Consider the following 17,903-nt stretch of genomic DNA (forward strand, 5'->3'; position numbering starts at 1 on the left):
ATTTTACTAAAAGTACTTTAAATATACTTTAAAAGTACTTTAAATATTAAATATACTTAAAAGTAAAAGTATATTTAATATATAAAAGTTTATGCTGAAGAATATTACGAAGTTAACTTACCATATTAACGTTTAGTAAATACACAACTGTTATTAAATAATGTTTATACAATGAAAACTATAAATTTATTAAATATTGATATAGGCTATAAGAAATGTATTAAATAAATTAATTTGATGTAGTTATAACATAATTTTTTAATTTTTTTTGGGGGGGGGAAGAATTAAATATTTTTAAATTTGAAAAATAGGCCTAGAGTTGATCGATGTTCACCAGGTTATGACGTACGCTGATGAAGTAGATTTAATAGGGCATGATAGGAGAACAATAGAAAGAAATGCAGAGTTCTTATTAAACGCTTGCAGGGACATGGGACAATAGAAGTAAATGTAGAGAAAACTAAACATGGAAGTGCGTCGGGACCGTAATACGGCAAATTATATATGCGTTAAAATATTAAATAATACTTTTCATAAAGTGGATAGTTTCAAATGTCTAGGATCAATATTAACAAACGAAAATTATATTCACGAAGAAATTAAATATCGACTAAAAGCAGGAAATTCGTGTTACTATTCGGTTCAAAACAGGGACGTACGCAAGGGGGGGGACCCGGGGGTCCGGACCCCCCCCCCCCCGAAATTTCGACTTTTTTAAAATTTAGCCTAATTTTAGGGGCAATTTTAGGAATTTTAATATAAAATACTTTCATATTTAGTTTGGAACCCCCCGAAATAAATTCCTGGGTACGCTACTGGTTCAAAATATCTCTTGTCGTCGCGAATTCTGTCGAGGAATTTGAAGCTTAAAATATATAAAACGATAATCATGCCTGTTGTTCTGTATGGTTGGGAAACATAGTCGCTTACTCTGAGGGAAGAACATAGACTGAAAGTATTTGAAAACAAGATCCTGAGACGAATATTCGGACCTAAGAGGAACGGGAATGGGAAATGGCGGAAACTTCATAACGAGGAACTACATAATTTATATGGTTTACCCAACATTGTTAGGGTCGTCAAGTCTAGGAGGCTTAGGTGGGCAAGTCATGTAGCTAGAATAGAAGAAAGTAGAAACGCTTTCAAAGTCTTGACTGGAAGATCAATCAGAAAATCAGCCATAATTAACGATTTATATTAAAGGGTTAATATGAACAGGGCCGTGCCGTGGAAAATCAGCGCCTGGGTCGAGAGTATACGACGGCGCCCCCATACATATTTTATATTCCAAGCAATTTTTCCTATCTTTTTTTCCTTTTTTCTTCTGAATTTTTCGCCCCCTTAGTTCGGCACCCGGTGCCGTCGCCCCGCCCTGAATATGAATAAACTGTGTTCTGATGAGCAGGCCTACTTTATTACTAGAAAATAGTTTGCTGATGGTATGTAATGTTGGAGTTTTTTCAGATCAGTTTGCTCATCCTAGAGTTCCATTGATTATAGAGTTTGAAACTAGATTTAAAAAGCATGTGTCGATTTTCGAGTTACTGGCAAGTTTTGATTCATTCCCAGTTCATGTGTACTTATTTTACTAGTTGTACTGTAATGTTCTGTATTGTTAATTTTACATAACAACATTGATATTAATATATAATTAGTTTAGCAGAATAATAATAAGCAACCATTTTTTCTAACGCATAGGGATGAGCACGAGTCAAGCTAAAACTCGACTCGACTCGAATTCAAGTCGAGTTTCGAGTCAAGTCAAAGGTAATATCCTCCAGTCGAGTTCCGAGCCGATTCAGTTTTTCGCGTCGAGTTTCGAGTCCAGTCGAGTTTGATAAATGGCTCGTTCGTTTTAACTCGTCTTCAAATCATGGCCTGATTACACTGGAAAACGAAAGCCATGAGAAATGTAAGCTAAACAGTAATATGGAATACTTTTAGTGTTGCTCACGAGAGGGAACACTGCTCACATCTCGTCTCGTCTCGATAGCGAGACCACAAGAGATTTTTTATAACAAGCTCAGCTCGGCTCGGCTCAACTGAGAAGATGGCTCGAGCCGGCTCACTTGGGGTGAACCATCGGCTCGAGCTGGCCTGGTAGGGATGAGCCATCTGCTCGGTTCGGCTCAACTGAGCCAAGGGCTCTAACCGAGTCGGTTGGGTGAGCTATTGGCTCGGCTCACTTCTCGGTTTGGGTTGATGGTGAATGAGCTGTGAGCCGAGCTGCTCGAGTCGATGACAATTCTAAATCCGGGACGAGCAGTTTTGAAGATATTTGACCAGTGCCCTATAACTTTTAACAGTGTTTAGCTCGAGCCCGAATACTCAACCTAGACCCTCAACCCAAATTCAAAAGCTCGTGGAGCTCCTTCGTGGCTAAGTGGTTAGCATACGCGCCTTTGGCGTGGGAGACCCTGGTTCGATTCCCGGCGGGAGCTCATGTGGTTCGGATTCCACGTTAATCAGTAGGTCCACGTCTCATATAGCCTCGCTGCTGAACGGGACGTTAAAATCAACTCACCTCACCTCAAAAGCTCGTGAACAATGTCCTTGACTCCTAGACTTCACGACTACCGAGGTTGGCAATCAACTAGTTTTTTAGTATTCAAATACAAACCCCTATCTTTCATTTTTATATACAGTGTTGTTATAATTAATAATAATAATAATAATAATAATAATAATAATAATAATAATAATAATAATAATAATAATAATAATAATAATAATAATAATAATAATAATAATAATAAAAGTTGTAGTAGTAGTAGTGTTATTGATAATAATTATACTGTCTATGTAATATACTTAAAGAATGTACTCGGAACTACACACCGGATTTGGCTCGACTCGACTCGAAACTCGACCCCAATTCGAGTCGAGTTAGAGGAAATTTTTCGAGTCGAGCTTAAAGATGTCTGTTTCTAGTCTAATCGAGTTTCAAAGAAAACTCGCTCGCGTCCTTCCCTACGAGTAACGCAGTATGGCATTTTATTAATGTTACATTATATGAAAATGTTCATATATCAAGTAAAAACTTGTTCTTGCATTTATATAAAGCGATTCAGAACGTGCAATAATAATAATAATAATAATAATAATAATAACAAAGCGGTAGTAGTAGTAGTACGGAAAATTGAACGTGTTTTTTTTTTTTTTTTTTTTACATTTTTAAAGTTTCGGACCTAAAAGTAACGCGTTAGTAACGTGTTGCGTTACTTTTAGGTCCGAAACTTTAAAAATGTAAAAAAAAAAAAAAAAAAAAAAAAAAAACAATTTTCCGTAGTAGTAACGCGTTACTTTCGAAGTAAAGTAACAGTTACTTTTTGGGGCAAGTAACGCGTTACTAACGCGTTACATTTTAAGAGAAAGTAAAGTAACTTGTAACGCGTTACATTTTTACAAGTAACTTACCCAACACTGGATAGAAGTCAGTGGAGAGCTTTTGTGAACGCGGCATTGAACCTCCGGGTTCCATAGGCCATAGAGTTAGTTAGATTACGAAGCATGAGTAGATGCCTAGGCTGATACTACAGATAGATTAACTGAAAAGATGGGTTCTACTGACATTGGGTAGTCTATGTACTCTTCGTATGCTAGGGCCTAGGGGAGAGGGGGAGATAAGATTTCACATCAGGTTACCTCACGCACAGTTGCACACCTTCATTTTTCAATAAAAATGGGAAAGCCAAGAGAAACCAATTTCATTTCACTTTCCTTTGTGGCAGTCGGACACAAATCATCACACTTATCTGCAACAAGCACTTTTCAAATCGGATTATTGGGAGAGCCTCCAGTTCCAATGTTGAGGGAGACATGTCTCTCCATTTCCCCGGAATTTGTGCCCGTACCTACAGCTGAGAGAACTTTCCAGCATGAGGGGGCATATCCTCCTCTGGCATTTATTGCAATTTGTGCCCAAGTAGCGGAAGTGGAATTAATGCATATTGATGAGACTACTAAACGCACTATAGACGAAGTTCAGTTTGAAATACTACAGAATACGATTCTTTTTTTAAAAAAATGGAAAAGCCAAGAGAAATCAATTCATCTTACATTCCTTTGTGGCAGTCGCACACAAATCATCACACTTATCCCAAAAAGCACTTTCCATGTCAGATTATTGAAGGGCATCTCCTCCTCGTCCCCCGCCGGGATTTGCGCAAGCAGAAGCAGTAGCTGTTTGAAAAAATGAAAATGAAATCTTTAAGTTTTACGTCCCACGTTTATGCCAATTAGGCTAAAGGAGACGGTGATTATGAGAAATGAATGAAATGGTGGAATGAAGAAAGTGTGAGGAAACAGGTGAACCCCGAGAAAACCTACGCACACGGTGTTTGTCCACCACAAAGTCCACACTGCTCAAGGTGGGATGGAACCAGGGACCTCAAGCACCGGAGGTGAACGCTCTACCACTGAGTAGCTGTTTGAGTGAAAGTCTATAATTTACCTTAAAAAGTGGAAAAACTAAAAAGGGTTATGGTGTGCTTTCTTCTAAGGATTAAGAAGTTCAAATAAATGAAAATGCAAAACTTGAAAGATCACAGAAGGGGAAAAGATAAAACAGCCAGAATAAAAAAAAAAAAAAAATACTGCGGAATATTGTATTTGTAATTTCATTTCTGCAACTGGGAATTCCCGCTCCTGCATGATAAGACAACTTCGTATAACGCCACTTTAACATTCCCTTTCGTCCTTATGTCACTCCCTCCCTCAACAAGGGAATCAGGATCTCTTCCTCCCCCTAGCGATTGTCCCGGAGAAATAAACAAAATATTCATAACATGTTTTGTGTTTTTGCTGCTCTGTTATTTAGCTTCTTTTGTAGTTGCTGCAGTTGTTCGCTGGTGGCGTTTCGCGCGTTGAGCTAAAGGAGAGAAAGCAGGTCTATTGGAGCGTGCGCCAGTGTTAGTAAACGTAGCTGTCATTGACTGCAGACGACATATTAATGAACCAAAGGGCAAGAGGCAATCAGTTCGTTTACAACTGCTGCTGAGATGTTGTCTCATAACGTAAGGAAGTGGTTGGAGATAATGTTGGTCCATTGGAGAACGCTGGTCGTTATTTTAGTGCCTTTGCTTCTTCTGCCGATTCCTATTCTTTACACGAACAAGGTAAGTGGATGGATGTAGGTCACGGTCAAAATTTTTCTTTCGACTGTGACACGCAAAGTGGGCACATTATTGCTTTCTAGAATTAGGTTTTTAAATGAAATGAAATCGTTAATCTAACGTCCCACCATTATGTTCAGGCGGATGATTAATGAAGATAAATCATTAGGGAATAACTAGTGGAATGACCATGTGAGAGAATCCGAGAAAACCCATGTTGTTCACAAATTCAGACGGCCTGGATCGAACCAGGGATCCATCGCACGAGATGTAAGTGTTGTACTACTAAACTCTCGTGACGTCAGCTTGAAAAACTTCTAAAATAAGTGTCTTTTTTTATGTTAATGGAGTTCAATGTACTCTATACAGGAATAATGGATGCAATCCGTAGATTCAATCCCAGTAATTGATTAAGTATTAAATTACTAGATTCAACAGGTGAAAGGATAAGAAGTGCAATGCGAGTCAGAATAGTAGGCAGGGATGTAATGAGCGCCAGAAAGATGTTAATCCTAGTTGACTATATGTGGAACATTAAAACTGAAGGAAAGGAGTGTTCACTGCAACTGAAACACTGACAAACTATTTTCGTAATCAACTGTTAAGGGTCTTCACTACAGCGAAATTAAACTACCGCTAACTTTAGAGTTTTTCTGTAATATCTTCAAAACAAATAAAAATATTCAAAAAGTAGAAACGTAGTAAACTAGACAATACAATTTTGCATGTGATACCTTTACCACAATTCACCTATCTGCTTTTCGTATGCCGCTATTTACAGAATCCGCAAAAAATGCTAAATCTATCTAAGGTTGCAAATCAAAAGCAGATAGATGAGTTGTGATAACGGTATCACATGCAAAATCGTGTTGTCTAGTTCATTACGTTTCTACTTTTCGAATATTTTTATTTGTTTTGAAGATATTACAGAAAAACTCTAAAATTAGCTGTAGTTTAATTTCGCTGTAGTGAAGACCCTTAAAATGTGATACCATGATAATATGTTGAAAATTGCAGAAGACATATTAAACTACGGGCATTGCAATAATGTAGCGTCATTTTCTCAGTGAGTGAGTGTCCGTGGTGATGAATTTTTATAGGCTACGCAGATTAGACTTAATTCGTTAACCATAAACTGAGTGCGTGAGATAATAGATTAGCCTTTAAAATCCATGTTGTTAACTATAGAAGTAACTTTACTATGTTGCTTAGGACATAGGACAATTGCGTGGTCTGACTTCCTTTGGCTCCCTACTAATATATGGAGGAGAACAAACAGAACCATGCAACCAATACCAAATAAATTACATCCCTTGCGTGTTGCTGTTAAAACTATTACCACAAAATATGTATTTTTTGAGACCAATGATACTGAGTTCTACCACCGATTTCGTGCAAGCACGCGGAGGCTCCTTTAAAATTGGTGCGCAAGCTTAAACCCCTCACGCACCCCTGACTGACGCTGAATGGCGGATAGTGATGGGTAAATTCCCGGGAAGATATTTTTCTGGAATAATCCCGGGAAGATTCCCAAAATGGGAATTCATGTACAATCACAAAGAAAATTGCATTCTATTACTATATTATGATTTCAAAGTTAACCCATTAACGCCGGAATTATTTTTTGTTTTCAATTTTGGCTTATTTAGATGTGAAGACCACGTATGAGTAATTTTAAGTTCGTGACGTAAGCTGTTTCGTTGTGGGACCCCGTGATCATATGAACACGCTAGGCGTTCAAGTAAGCACCTTCGGATAACATGAGTATATCAATGCCCTGTTAAATTATTCACACATACGTAAAAGAAAAAAAAAAACGTTTATTGTCTTAGAAACTGTTACATTCTATAACAGCGTTTCCCAACCTTTTTCAACTTGCGGCACACTACATGTGTAACTTGAATTCTCGCGGCACACTCATAGATATTATTATTATTATTATTATTATTATTATTATTATTATTATTATTATTATTATTATTATTTGCAAATATAAAATACCATGGTATTTTTTTCTGTGATTACTGATCATCTTCTCACAGAGATGAAAGCTCGATTACTGGTTTTCCCCTATGCTAATTCATTATGCTTATTTTTTATTCTAATTTTAAGATAGAAAACAATTGCAATTAAATATAGGACTCGGATTTTTAAAAATACACTTTCTTTTTCGAAAACTGTATCCAACCTTTCACTAAGAACGAAGATCACTAAATAACGAACATACAAACAAATGTCTTGTACTTTTAACTTTGCTGTTTTAACCAAAACCGGTGCATATTATTGCAATCACACAGCTTGCTATGCGTCGAAGTCAAAACACAGCTCTTGAACAAAGTGTTGTTCTGTCATTAACGTGAGAATGAGGTTCTATGAACGTTCACTTGACGCGTACTGTACAAGTGCTTCCATTTCTCGGTGAAGTATGACTCTCAATTGAAGCGTAACATAGCAGCTAACCGTGGAAATGTGTACGAATTGAAATACTGTCTGCTACACAGTAATAGATGTAGAATAATATATTAAAATTACAGTAATATTTTTCCATGGTAGAAATTCATAGTAATGTGAAATATAAAAATATGCATTTTTTCCTATGTCTTGCAATTTGGTTGCTATAGAATTAATAATTTTGTTTCTATTTCCTCTTGGCACACCGGTTGGGAAACGCTGATCTAGAAGACAAAATAAGCACAGTATTGGGATTAATGAGTTGTAGGTTATGAATACCATTATCAATGGGACTTTCTCAGGGAGACCGAAAAATTATAGGGGGGCATTCCATGGTTGCTATATTAGTCTGGTATTGAATATAAGCAGTTTGCTATATTAGGTATATATTTTCGTGAGCCATGGGGGAGACAGGCCCCACCTTCGGGCGTACATGGCCTTTATAGATTTTTTTAAAAAAGAAACTGTCTACGTAAAAGCCCTCATTACATTTGAACCATTTCGCAAGAACTGTGCTTGAACACAGGGTATACCCACAACGTTTACCATTAGTGCGAACCTCTAAGTGGTATATGTCATCAAAATGAACGTAGCCACTTACACAGTATTGCTCACTGCTCAACTTCGAAATAGCTGGACCTCCTGCACCTAAGGGAACTGCTTTATATTTCTGCAAATAAGTTCAAAATTATAAACGTGAAATGTTTATCCTATTTCTGCTCAACAGAAGCCATGTATTTCGCACCGGTACATCAATCATCCAAGAGAAAAGTGCCCACAACCACCATTTGGACCTGATTTCAATGCGATGAGATATTCTGGTCTATTTGATCAGTATCTTCCATGTGCTTGTTGTATTCTTCTAATAAATATAGACGATTTACGCGTGTTTTCTTCTTTTCATTCTGGAAATATCGCTCAACATTATAAACAGACTGAGCCCCGTTACATACAGACGCAGTTGTGACCACTTCGTTGTCACAACATCTTCAACCTGTCCAGTATTATCTGTGAAAAGAACTTCAGCGTGATTGGTAAATTGGTGTCCTGTAAGGTTGTCGATTCTCCTGAATCTTCCTCTTGAATCACTGCATTTCTCTTCTCCTGAATCTTCATCCGTTAAGATGTTATGTTTCGGGGGTTCAAAATATATGACTTGTATGTCTTGTACGTCATTCGATTCCAAAATATCAAGGATTTGTTGAAGTAAAAGACCTCTTTAATAAAAGGAAAAAGAAATACCAGTAACAGTAGTAGCAAAAGTCATATAATAATAATAATAATAATAATAATAATAATAATGATGAAGTGAAAATAATAACACAAGTGAAATGAAAGCATGTACAAACTGTTCTAAATGAATTTATCTGCAAAATTGTACTGTACTATCGACATTTTTACATACATACGTAAGAGAGAAAAATATATTTAAACGCCTTGCGTGTTCATACAATCACACTGATGAAAAACTTGATTAAGCATGTCCCAAATATGTTCAGATGAGTGAAATGTACAGTGTTACAACATTTGGCATCTCTAAAATATAACCAAGCACAAAATAATTTGAAAGGATAAAATATAAGAATATTTTGTAATATCTACTGTGAGGACAATGCCGTTTTTATTCTATTTTTAGTGAAATGCCAACAACTGTGCCTCCAGATTGCATTGAAGCTGCAATATGGAACTTGTTTTGTTTGAATTGTGTTACCATAACCTTGTCCTAGTAGGCAATGCATATCATGTAAGGAAACCACTGACACCAAGTTACACAAGACTTGTTTTGATAAGTACTACCTGCTGTGATCACGCACGGCACTAATGGGTTAAATTAGTATTTTTTTTTATCACAGTATATTATTACAGCTGTCTCCAGAGGATTCTTTAAAATGTATATTCTGAACGGTACTATGTAATTTTATTATATTTAGATTACGTAGAATATGTTCTATGAAAGTAAATATGTGGAAAAAATCAAGGATGTTATAAATAGAGGATCTGCCCATATGTATCTTCGTCCTATTAAATCGATGAAGCCAAAAAAACAATCGAGCATCGGCACGTCTGATTGGCTACTCTCGTTTCTGCCATCGTCTGATTGGCTACTTTCGTTTCCGCCATGATTGTTGGCTCAAAACATTGCCATCCTATTGGGCGGAGTGGGCAGAGTAGGGGTGGCGAAACTGTGACGTATGGCTTCAAGATTTTGTTGTAAAGGCAGATCCTCTATTTTATAAGATCCTTGGAAAAAATGGTATAGTAAGTCCACATATTTTCACACCACTAAACAGTTTAAATTTATAAGTAGGGCCTAAGTGGATTTTCTAAACTTCACTCTAATACTGATATTATAAACATATTAAATATTTAAATGTTATAAACGAATTAAATTGGGTAACTGTCAGAAGATACATGTCTCACCAATTTATCAACATTTGCGCATACATATTTATGTTCATAAAATTTGCAAGATACTGACTTATCTTTATAATTTACCACGTAACATTGCAATACACGACATTTCTTCTTACCTATTTCTCGAAATTCGATGCGTAATTCACATGTAAAAGAAGCCCGAGCACCTCTTTAGAGACAGGAGACAGGCCGGCGTCTATTACTAACGGTAATTCGTGGTATATTAATAGTACTTAATCTCTATTTCTACATTACTGTACAAACTGGTTCCTTTCATCATTTGTAAATTAGTACTTTGCTATTTTTTAGTGCAAATGGAAATGGAACTAATAAAACATATGATTAGTTATATAAAGTAGTCAATGAATTTTATTTTTTTATTCTCCAAATTATTTAAAGCCTAGAAGTAAATCATAATAAATGAAAATAAAGTAATTAGTCATACGGTTCTTATAATTTGGAAGATAAAATAAAGAAATTGAAATAAATTCCTTTCCGGAATATTTCCACTTTTTATTTTCCTTCCCACCGGGAATATTCCCACTGCCCATCACTAGTGGCGGATCTAGCCCGGGACAGGGGCGTAACCTCCTCCCCCAGTTTGTTGAGTGACAAAATGTTATCAGTGTGCTAGGGCTGACCAAAAGCTTTAAAGCAGTTATAGAAACAATTAGACCTACTACAGCCTCTGATACATCACTTGGAACTCGCCCCTGTGTTCCTCGAACCACTCCATCACACTCCTGGCCTTATCACATGGTGCATTATCTGGTCGAAAAATGCCACTACCGTTGGGAAACATGGTCGTCATGAAGGGGTGTGCGTAGTCTGCAAGCAGTGTGCGATACGCCTCGACCGTCATGGTGCCTTGCTCGAGCGGTCCAAAGATGGGGAAAATGGTTGCCCAACCATCTCCGAAAATTATAAAACTTTCAGTGTGACGAACCTTGTATATGAGAAGGTCAATAACATCATTCACGTTGCCGTATGTACAGATCTTTCTGAATGACAGCCATTTTTGTTGTCAATGGAGTGCAATTTTTTTTTTTTTTTTTTTTTTTTGCATTTGCAAGCTTTTACCAAAACTACAATTGCTCAGGACGTACGTATCAGACGAACTCCAAACAAGAGTGAATGTTTAGGGGAGAGACTGAAGTACATGGAGAACATACTCTTGCTTCTAAATAAATATGCAAGGTTGCAAACCAATACATGAAATCACTAGAAAAACTACAGAAAATTACACTTTTAAAGGAGCTTTATTTTGGAATGGCATAAACCCAGAGGTTCATAAGTTTTGTGCTGAATACTATTGCATGCAAAGAGTCTGTAGAAATATCCACAGATATGATACTACTTTCACCGTAGATTTATGGGGTCCGAAATTTAAATTTTGCGATTTTGATTTCATTTTTGGGGCGTAATATCTCAGGAGGGCAAAGTGCTAAAAATTGCTGCTTAGACCACAAAGAAATGATGTATCTGAATAAACTCTTGCAAAAAAATGAGAACATGGTAAAAACGCGAAGAAAGCACTCACGTGACGATGGTCTTAGCCCAGAAAATTTAAGTGTTTTTATACGTTTGATGCTAGATCTAAAAAACTACGCATGATTCAGCAATTAGACCCGCTTTTGTTAGTGCTCAGTTGTGCAAAACTTGCGAGTTGCGAGTGGCGTTTGTTCCATCTTCCTAGCTCCATGATCATTGCCACGTCTATATGGTAAGCGATTAGCTTCCCTTTGCACCCACGACACCCATCGTCGAACTGGACCGCGGAATTCAGGCACTTAATGTATCAGCAAAGTATTATTGAAATCCAGTCCCATTTACGGAAGTTAATGTGTTCACTAGGTTGCGTTACACTTGGCTGCTGCTGCCTGCATCTATCCTGTCCTGCTAAAAATGGCGTATTTGTGGAAAACATTTAAAATGATTGTTGCAGTAGCTTTTAGTAGCTGTAATTACATGTTCTCGCAATTACACGAATTAAGCAGTTTGCAAACTTCAGCAATGTTTATCGTATCTCCGGAACGGTTTGAGCTATCGAAGTGCTCTAAACGGCATAATAATTTACACGTACATTACAAGCCATACAAGTAACTAGATATGATACTTACCTAAGCATTTTTTCGAAATAAATGTTTTCAAAAAAAAAAAGTTAAAATTTTCAAGCCCAGGTAACTTCGTTCCTATACATTCGAAACAAGCCATACCATGAGCATGGTATCCAGCACTAAAGTACTTTCGATGTACATTATTCTGTGCATCTCCGTTATGCTGTATTTGCGTTAGAGGTTTCCGAACTTTGGATGTTTGTGATATTATAATACCCTTAGTTTGCAACGCTGACTAAAAAGTGGTATTTTAAGTTTACGTTTGACACGTTGATTTTAAATGTGTAGTAATCTGACGTAATGCCATTTAAAAAAAATAAAACTTTATATTGGGTTGGCAATACTGTTTGCTGACTGTTTAATACACACAAACATCTTCCCTTCTTATAGTTGCTTCGTGCAATGTTTCACTTTTCTCTCTCGTTTGGTTTGTCCGTTGTAGCAGATGGTCAAGATAAATTGTCCACTCTGTAGATGTGGCAATGATCATGGAGCTGGGCCTAATTGCTGAATCATGCGTAGTTTTTGAGATCGAGCATCAAACCTATCAATACATTTAAATTTTTCCGGGCAAAAACCATCGGAATAATAATAATAATAATAATAATAATAATAATAATAATAATAAATACTTAAGGATATCCACGAAATAAGAACTCTTTGAACGGATAGGCTATGATTTATATTGAAACTGAAATAACGAAGTTCCAGAAGAAATATATTTCATCTTTAACGAAATACTTTCTTTCACGGTAAGCCCTCTTCTTCAAATCAATAATTATAGGATGATAGTAATAATTGCTAATAATTCAACCGTTTTTTGTAGAATTAACTGCTTTCTACTCCTACAACTGCTAGTAGCTGTCAACTTAGCTATACTTTAATTTATATAAAGCTTGTATTTTGTTCAAATTAGAATGGATTTGACCGTATAGAAAGGTCGGAATCGCGAATGATGTTTAACACGTACCAAGCACTGCATTCTATTGCACAGCCTGCATATTAGGTAATCTATTATTATTATTATTATTATTATTATTATTATTTTTATTATTATTATTATTATTATTACAGTAAAACCTGTCTTCAACGGACCCTTTATTAAACGGAAAACTGTCTTAAACGGAAATATTTCACAGTCCCATGAATTTTATAGAACAAAACGTGTAAAAGCCCCTTCAGTAAGCGGAAACTGTGTTACGCGGACAACGGAAAGAAAAATAAACATGTAACGGAAAATTCTGAGTTCCGGACTACAGCGTTTAGATGTTTCGACATTCTGTGAGACATATACATTACACTGTTTGCGATTAAATGTTCGTTCTTTTGTTAAATATTTCTGCACAGTGTTGACCTTCCCCTACCACTACTCATATTCACCCCCACAACTTAATCAAGAATCATAAGGAATGTCGGAAAGAAGAAAACGAGGTATAGGAAGAAGAGGAATACGATACAGAGTTCCAAGAAGAGTGTAGAATAAATACACATCAAAATTCTCTCAGAAGTTTAAAGGAACTGCAAAAATTTGCTTTACGGAAAAATGATTCTGATTCACTTAGTATAATTTCTCAGGCTAAAGTAATATATGCGGAAAGTCAAGCAGCCAAGCATCAATGCACACAGAAAACCCTGCTCGACTATTAGAAAGATAAAGAAAACGTGTGCATAATATTTTATATTCATTTTATTATTATTTTTATTTTTATTTTGTATTTATTCGTAGAAGAAAGAGTACTGTAATCGAACAATGTACGTACAGCAATATATTTTCTCAGTATGCCCCTTTATAAGCATGTATTAAAAAATTAGGTCTACCTCCACTAAGCGGAAACCTGACTTTAACGGAAATTTTTGGAAGTCCCGCTCGATTCCGCTAAAGACAGGTTTCACTGTATTATTATTATTATTATTAACCATAGTCATAGCAGGATATCACTACCACTGATATGAAGAAAAAGTCAAAATTGGTGGAATCTAATTTATTAATGCTGAATGTGGAGCTCTCCCCTCCACCATTGGCCCCGACAGGACAACCAACGAACTTTTGTGTTAATTGCGGAGCAGAGTAGTAAAGATACCGTGTTTGGTATCGTTTGGGTTTATTTCGTTAATAAATAAATGACTGCTGTAATAGTTGTCTAGCAACCGTTGCCTGCTGTCAATTATGCATCAGAGGGTTGTGACAAACCTCACCTATGACAATCAGCAACTAATCCTTAGGATAGATGTATTTCAAATATATTTTTTAACACCTTCCTTCTGATAAAAAAAAATCGAATTGCACGTTTCTAGCCATAAAATTATGGCCTGGATAGGAGTACATTTGATAAATATAGAATAAGCCTAGTTACCCTTTTCAATAATTCCGTGGTAGAGCGTTCACCTCTGGTGCATGGGGTCCTTGGTTCGATTCCACCTCGCACCAAATGAGATTGTAGTGGACAAACACCGTGTACGTGGGTTTCCTCGTGTTCTCCCGTTTCCTCCCACTTTCTTCATTCCACCATTTCCTTCATTTCTAATCATCACCGTCTCCTTTAGCCTATCCGTAGGACGTAAAAGTAAAAAATTTATTTTTCAAGAATTGTAATGTGAGGGCTTGGAATGAATTAAATGTAAAGTGAGTACGAAATAATTAACACCTTCTGTTAATATACTAACTTTGTTTCATAGAGTTTATCCCGAAGATCCAATAGCGTTTTACAGGAATCCGGCATTTGCAGAAAGAAAACAGTTCTTGAAAATAATATATGAATTCTTCCATCATTTACTGTAAGTAGTTAGGGATGGTTACTTCTGGCGCATTTCCCCCTCCCACCCCTAACTACCAAAAATTATGAAGCCGCCACTGACCATTGAACTTTAACACAGAAGGATACCCCAAGTGAGACTGAATATGCTTTTATGACATTTAAAATCATAAAAACTTACATCTAAACTTACATCTAAAAACTTAAATCTAAAACTACAACTCTTCTAACTTATAATGTCCCCATGGTAGGGTATTGATCCCATCCTTTAAAACACATCTCTTATCATCTACACAACTTAAAGCTAACTTATTTACTTCTATACTGTACAAATCGTGCTTATAACTTCTAATCAAGTTCATCTTCTTATAATATTCTTTTTGGCTAATCAAACAGTCCTTATATTCGTTAAATGAAAGTTCTTTATACACAACACTCTTCTTAACACCTTTAGCCTTCTTACAACACTTTTCTTTATCGAACTTACCTTTAAAGTCTTTATCTGTTAAATCTATTTGAGGTGCTTTTATACTGTACATCTTACTTCTTAAACCTACAAACTCTTCTATGATTGTGCCTTTAATCTCATCCTTCATCTTACCAAGTATTTTCTTATTGATTTGTGGTATCTTATATTTATTATCTTTAGGGTAATCACTCGTGTCGAAGTAATCAATGTAATTTTTCATGTCCTCGTACACATCTTCTGTTTGAATATGGTATATATAGCTATCAGTATCTGTATAACATACTTCTATTTTGTCTTGGTATTTTGGCTTCATCACATTATAATGGAAGTCGTACATTAAATATTTTGACAAATCTAGAATTGACATACCAACATAAATCGGTTTGTTAAATTGCACTTTAACCTTGTTCATGTGAACTGCTACTAAATTTTCCGTAAAAACTGTGGTACTCTTATAATTCGGTTTTGCTACAAGCTTCTCGTATTTTTTCTCATCACTTACAAGTTTGATATTAACTCTTTTTCTAATATTTTCCATAGTCTTTCCAAAAACTGAATTGTTCATGAGCTTATAAAAGTCTTTTTCAAAGTCATTTGTTGCTCTAGTTCTCATCTGCGTGTTTAAATCAATATATTTCTTTAACCAATCTGATTGTTCGAACTCTATTACTCGATGTATCTTGTTAAGTTTTAATCCAAGTGAAAGACATTGTTTTAGGTTTCGATAGTGAATTACATATTTTTCTTTGTCATATAGGGTTGTTAAGAGTTTTGATTGTTTTGAACCAGGTGGACATATGTTTTGAGGTGCTAATGGGTAGTCTTTGTGATAGTCATGCAATTTTTTAGGATATTCAAGATCAACTTCTAATATGTAACCAGTATCAGAATCATCAGGTATATTTGTGAAATCTATTTCTTCAATCTCATCCTCGCTTAACCATCTAAATCCCTTATACGGTAAATATTGACTCATTGCCCACCCATACAAGTTATTGGCGTCTAGATACATTAAGTAAGAATCTTCTTTATCCTTATCGTAATCTTCCATATACTTATTGTTTGCTTTCACATATCTTTTTGAACATTGGCTAATCCCACCTCTTATACCTTTCTCTACCATTAATACCATATCATAATCCCATAACAGCTCTAATTTTATATTTGTCATCTTTAACATAGCATCCCAAGCTAAACCTGGTGCTGTCATATACCAAGCTGGATCAAGATCATAAGCTTTAAGACATGTTTCTCTAAAGTTCTCAAACACATCTGCTAACAATAATACATCTGTTTTCAAATATAAATCATGGTATTGTCCGAGATTTTTAATGTCAAATGTTCCCCACACTTTCTTTGCATGCTTATAATCCTCATCGCTTATATGTGTGTTGTTAAGCTTGTTGTAGAATGCTTCTTTTGGTGGTAATTTTCTTTCTTTAAACCTATCCCAATTGTTAACATAATCATATGGGTAAACACCTTTTCTTATCACAAGTTGAAACTGTTCTTGATTAGGATAAAAGTGTTGGGTATGTATCATTTGCTCAGGTTTCAAGTTCGATGACAATTTGTCTAAACTGCAAGCCATAAATCTAAATGAATCTACAAATTTCAATTTAATAGCTCCAACCTTTTTACTGAATGATATGTATCTTTCCTCGTTATTGGGTATTAGATCTATTTCTTCTTTATTACATCCAAGCTCTTTTATAAACAGGTGAGAGTCATATCCTGTCAAGTTATGTATGATCACTGGTACAAACTTTGGTACTTTAACTTTTAAATTGCAGTTATTACATAGAGGTGCTACAAACTCTCCTGTTATATGATCATGATGTTTAACTTTGTGGTTTTCTGGTGTATATTTTACTTTACAGTAAGAACAGGATTCGGATTGGTTGAACTCTTTTCTCTGACTTTTTGTTAATGGTAATTCGTTATTTTGTTTGTATATGTTCGATATGTGTTTGGCTTCTTTTGTTAACAGTCTTATGAACTTCTTAGCTGCATCTTTACCTCTATACACAACAGGATTGGTTTTACTTCCATCACTCTTTACTACATAATAACAAAATCCAGATGGTTTATGTTGTTGATATTTTTTGGTATATGGCTCACTATCTGGATAACATTCTTCACAACCCATAACTTTATGTAACAAACATTCAAAATCAGCATAAATCACAAATGGCATTTTCATTATGTATTGGTAGTTTTTAAATTCAACGCATTTACCTTCTTCAGGCATTATTATTTTTACTGGCTCATTTAACGAACAATCTTGCTCATGTTTATTTAAAGCGTTTTGTGAGTAAAAGTATAACAAACATCTGTCACATAAATATTTTCGAGCTCTCTTTTTAGTTAATTGTGTACATACTAGTCTGCTTAAATCCTTAATCCAACAATAGTGTGTTTTAACTTGGTCTTCATTTTGTTCTTTTACATATAATAAATTGACATGATTTTCTTGCTTGTTTTGTGTGTGATGTAGTATATAGATTGAATAGTCTTTATCATATGCATAAACATTTATAGAAATATTAAGTAATTTTTCAGCTCTTGGAATATCGCTTAGTTT

The 17,903-nt window shown here is 35.5% G+C and overlaps 1 protein-coding gene across 2 annotated transcripts in view; it reads left to right on the top strand.

The window, feature by feature from the left end:
* The first annotated feature begins 4,861 nt into the window (after positions 1–4,861).
* LOC145662226 (solute carrier family 13 member 2-like) overlaps positions 4,862–17,903 on the top strand; it is a 112,747-nt gene continuing 99,705 nt past the window's right edge. Inside the window, exon 1 of one of the 2 annotated variants that reach the window (XM_081727568.1) lies at positions 4,862–5,117. In XM_081727568.1, coding sequence (XP_081583694.1) covers positions 5,001–5,117 — 117 coding nt within the window. In that variant the 5' untranslated portion in view covers positions 4,862–5,000. The remainder of the gene's footprint in view (positions 5,118–17,903) is intronic. The other variant, XM_081727567.1, reaches the window with a different exon arrangement.

This window comes from Thermobia domestica, chromosome 10 (genome assembly GCF_964235325.1).
Source record: "Thermobia domestica chromosome 10, izTheDome1.hap1.1, whole genome shotgun sequence".
NCBI classification, from domain to species: Eukaryota; Metazoa; Arthropoda; class Insecta; order Zygentoma; family Lepismatidae; genus Thermobia; species Thermobia domestica.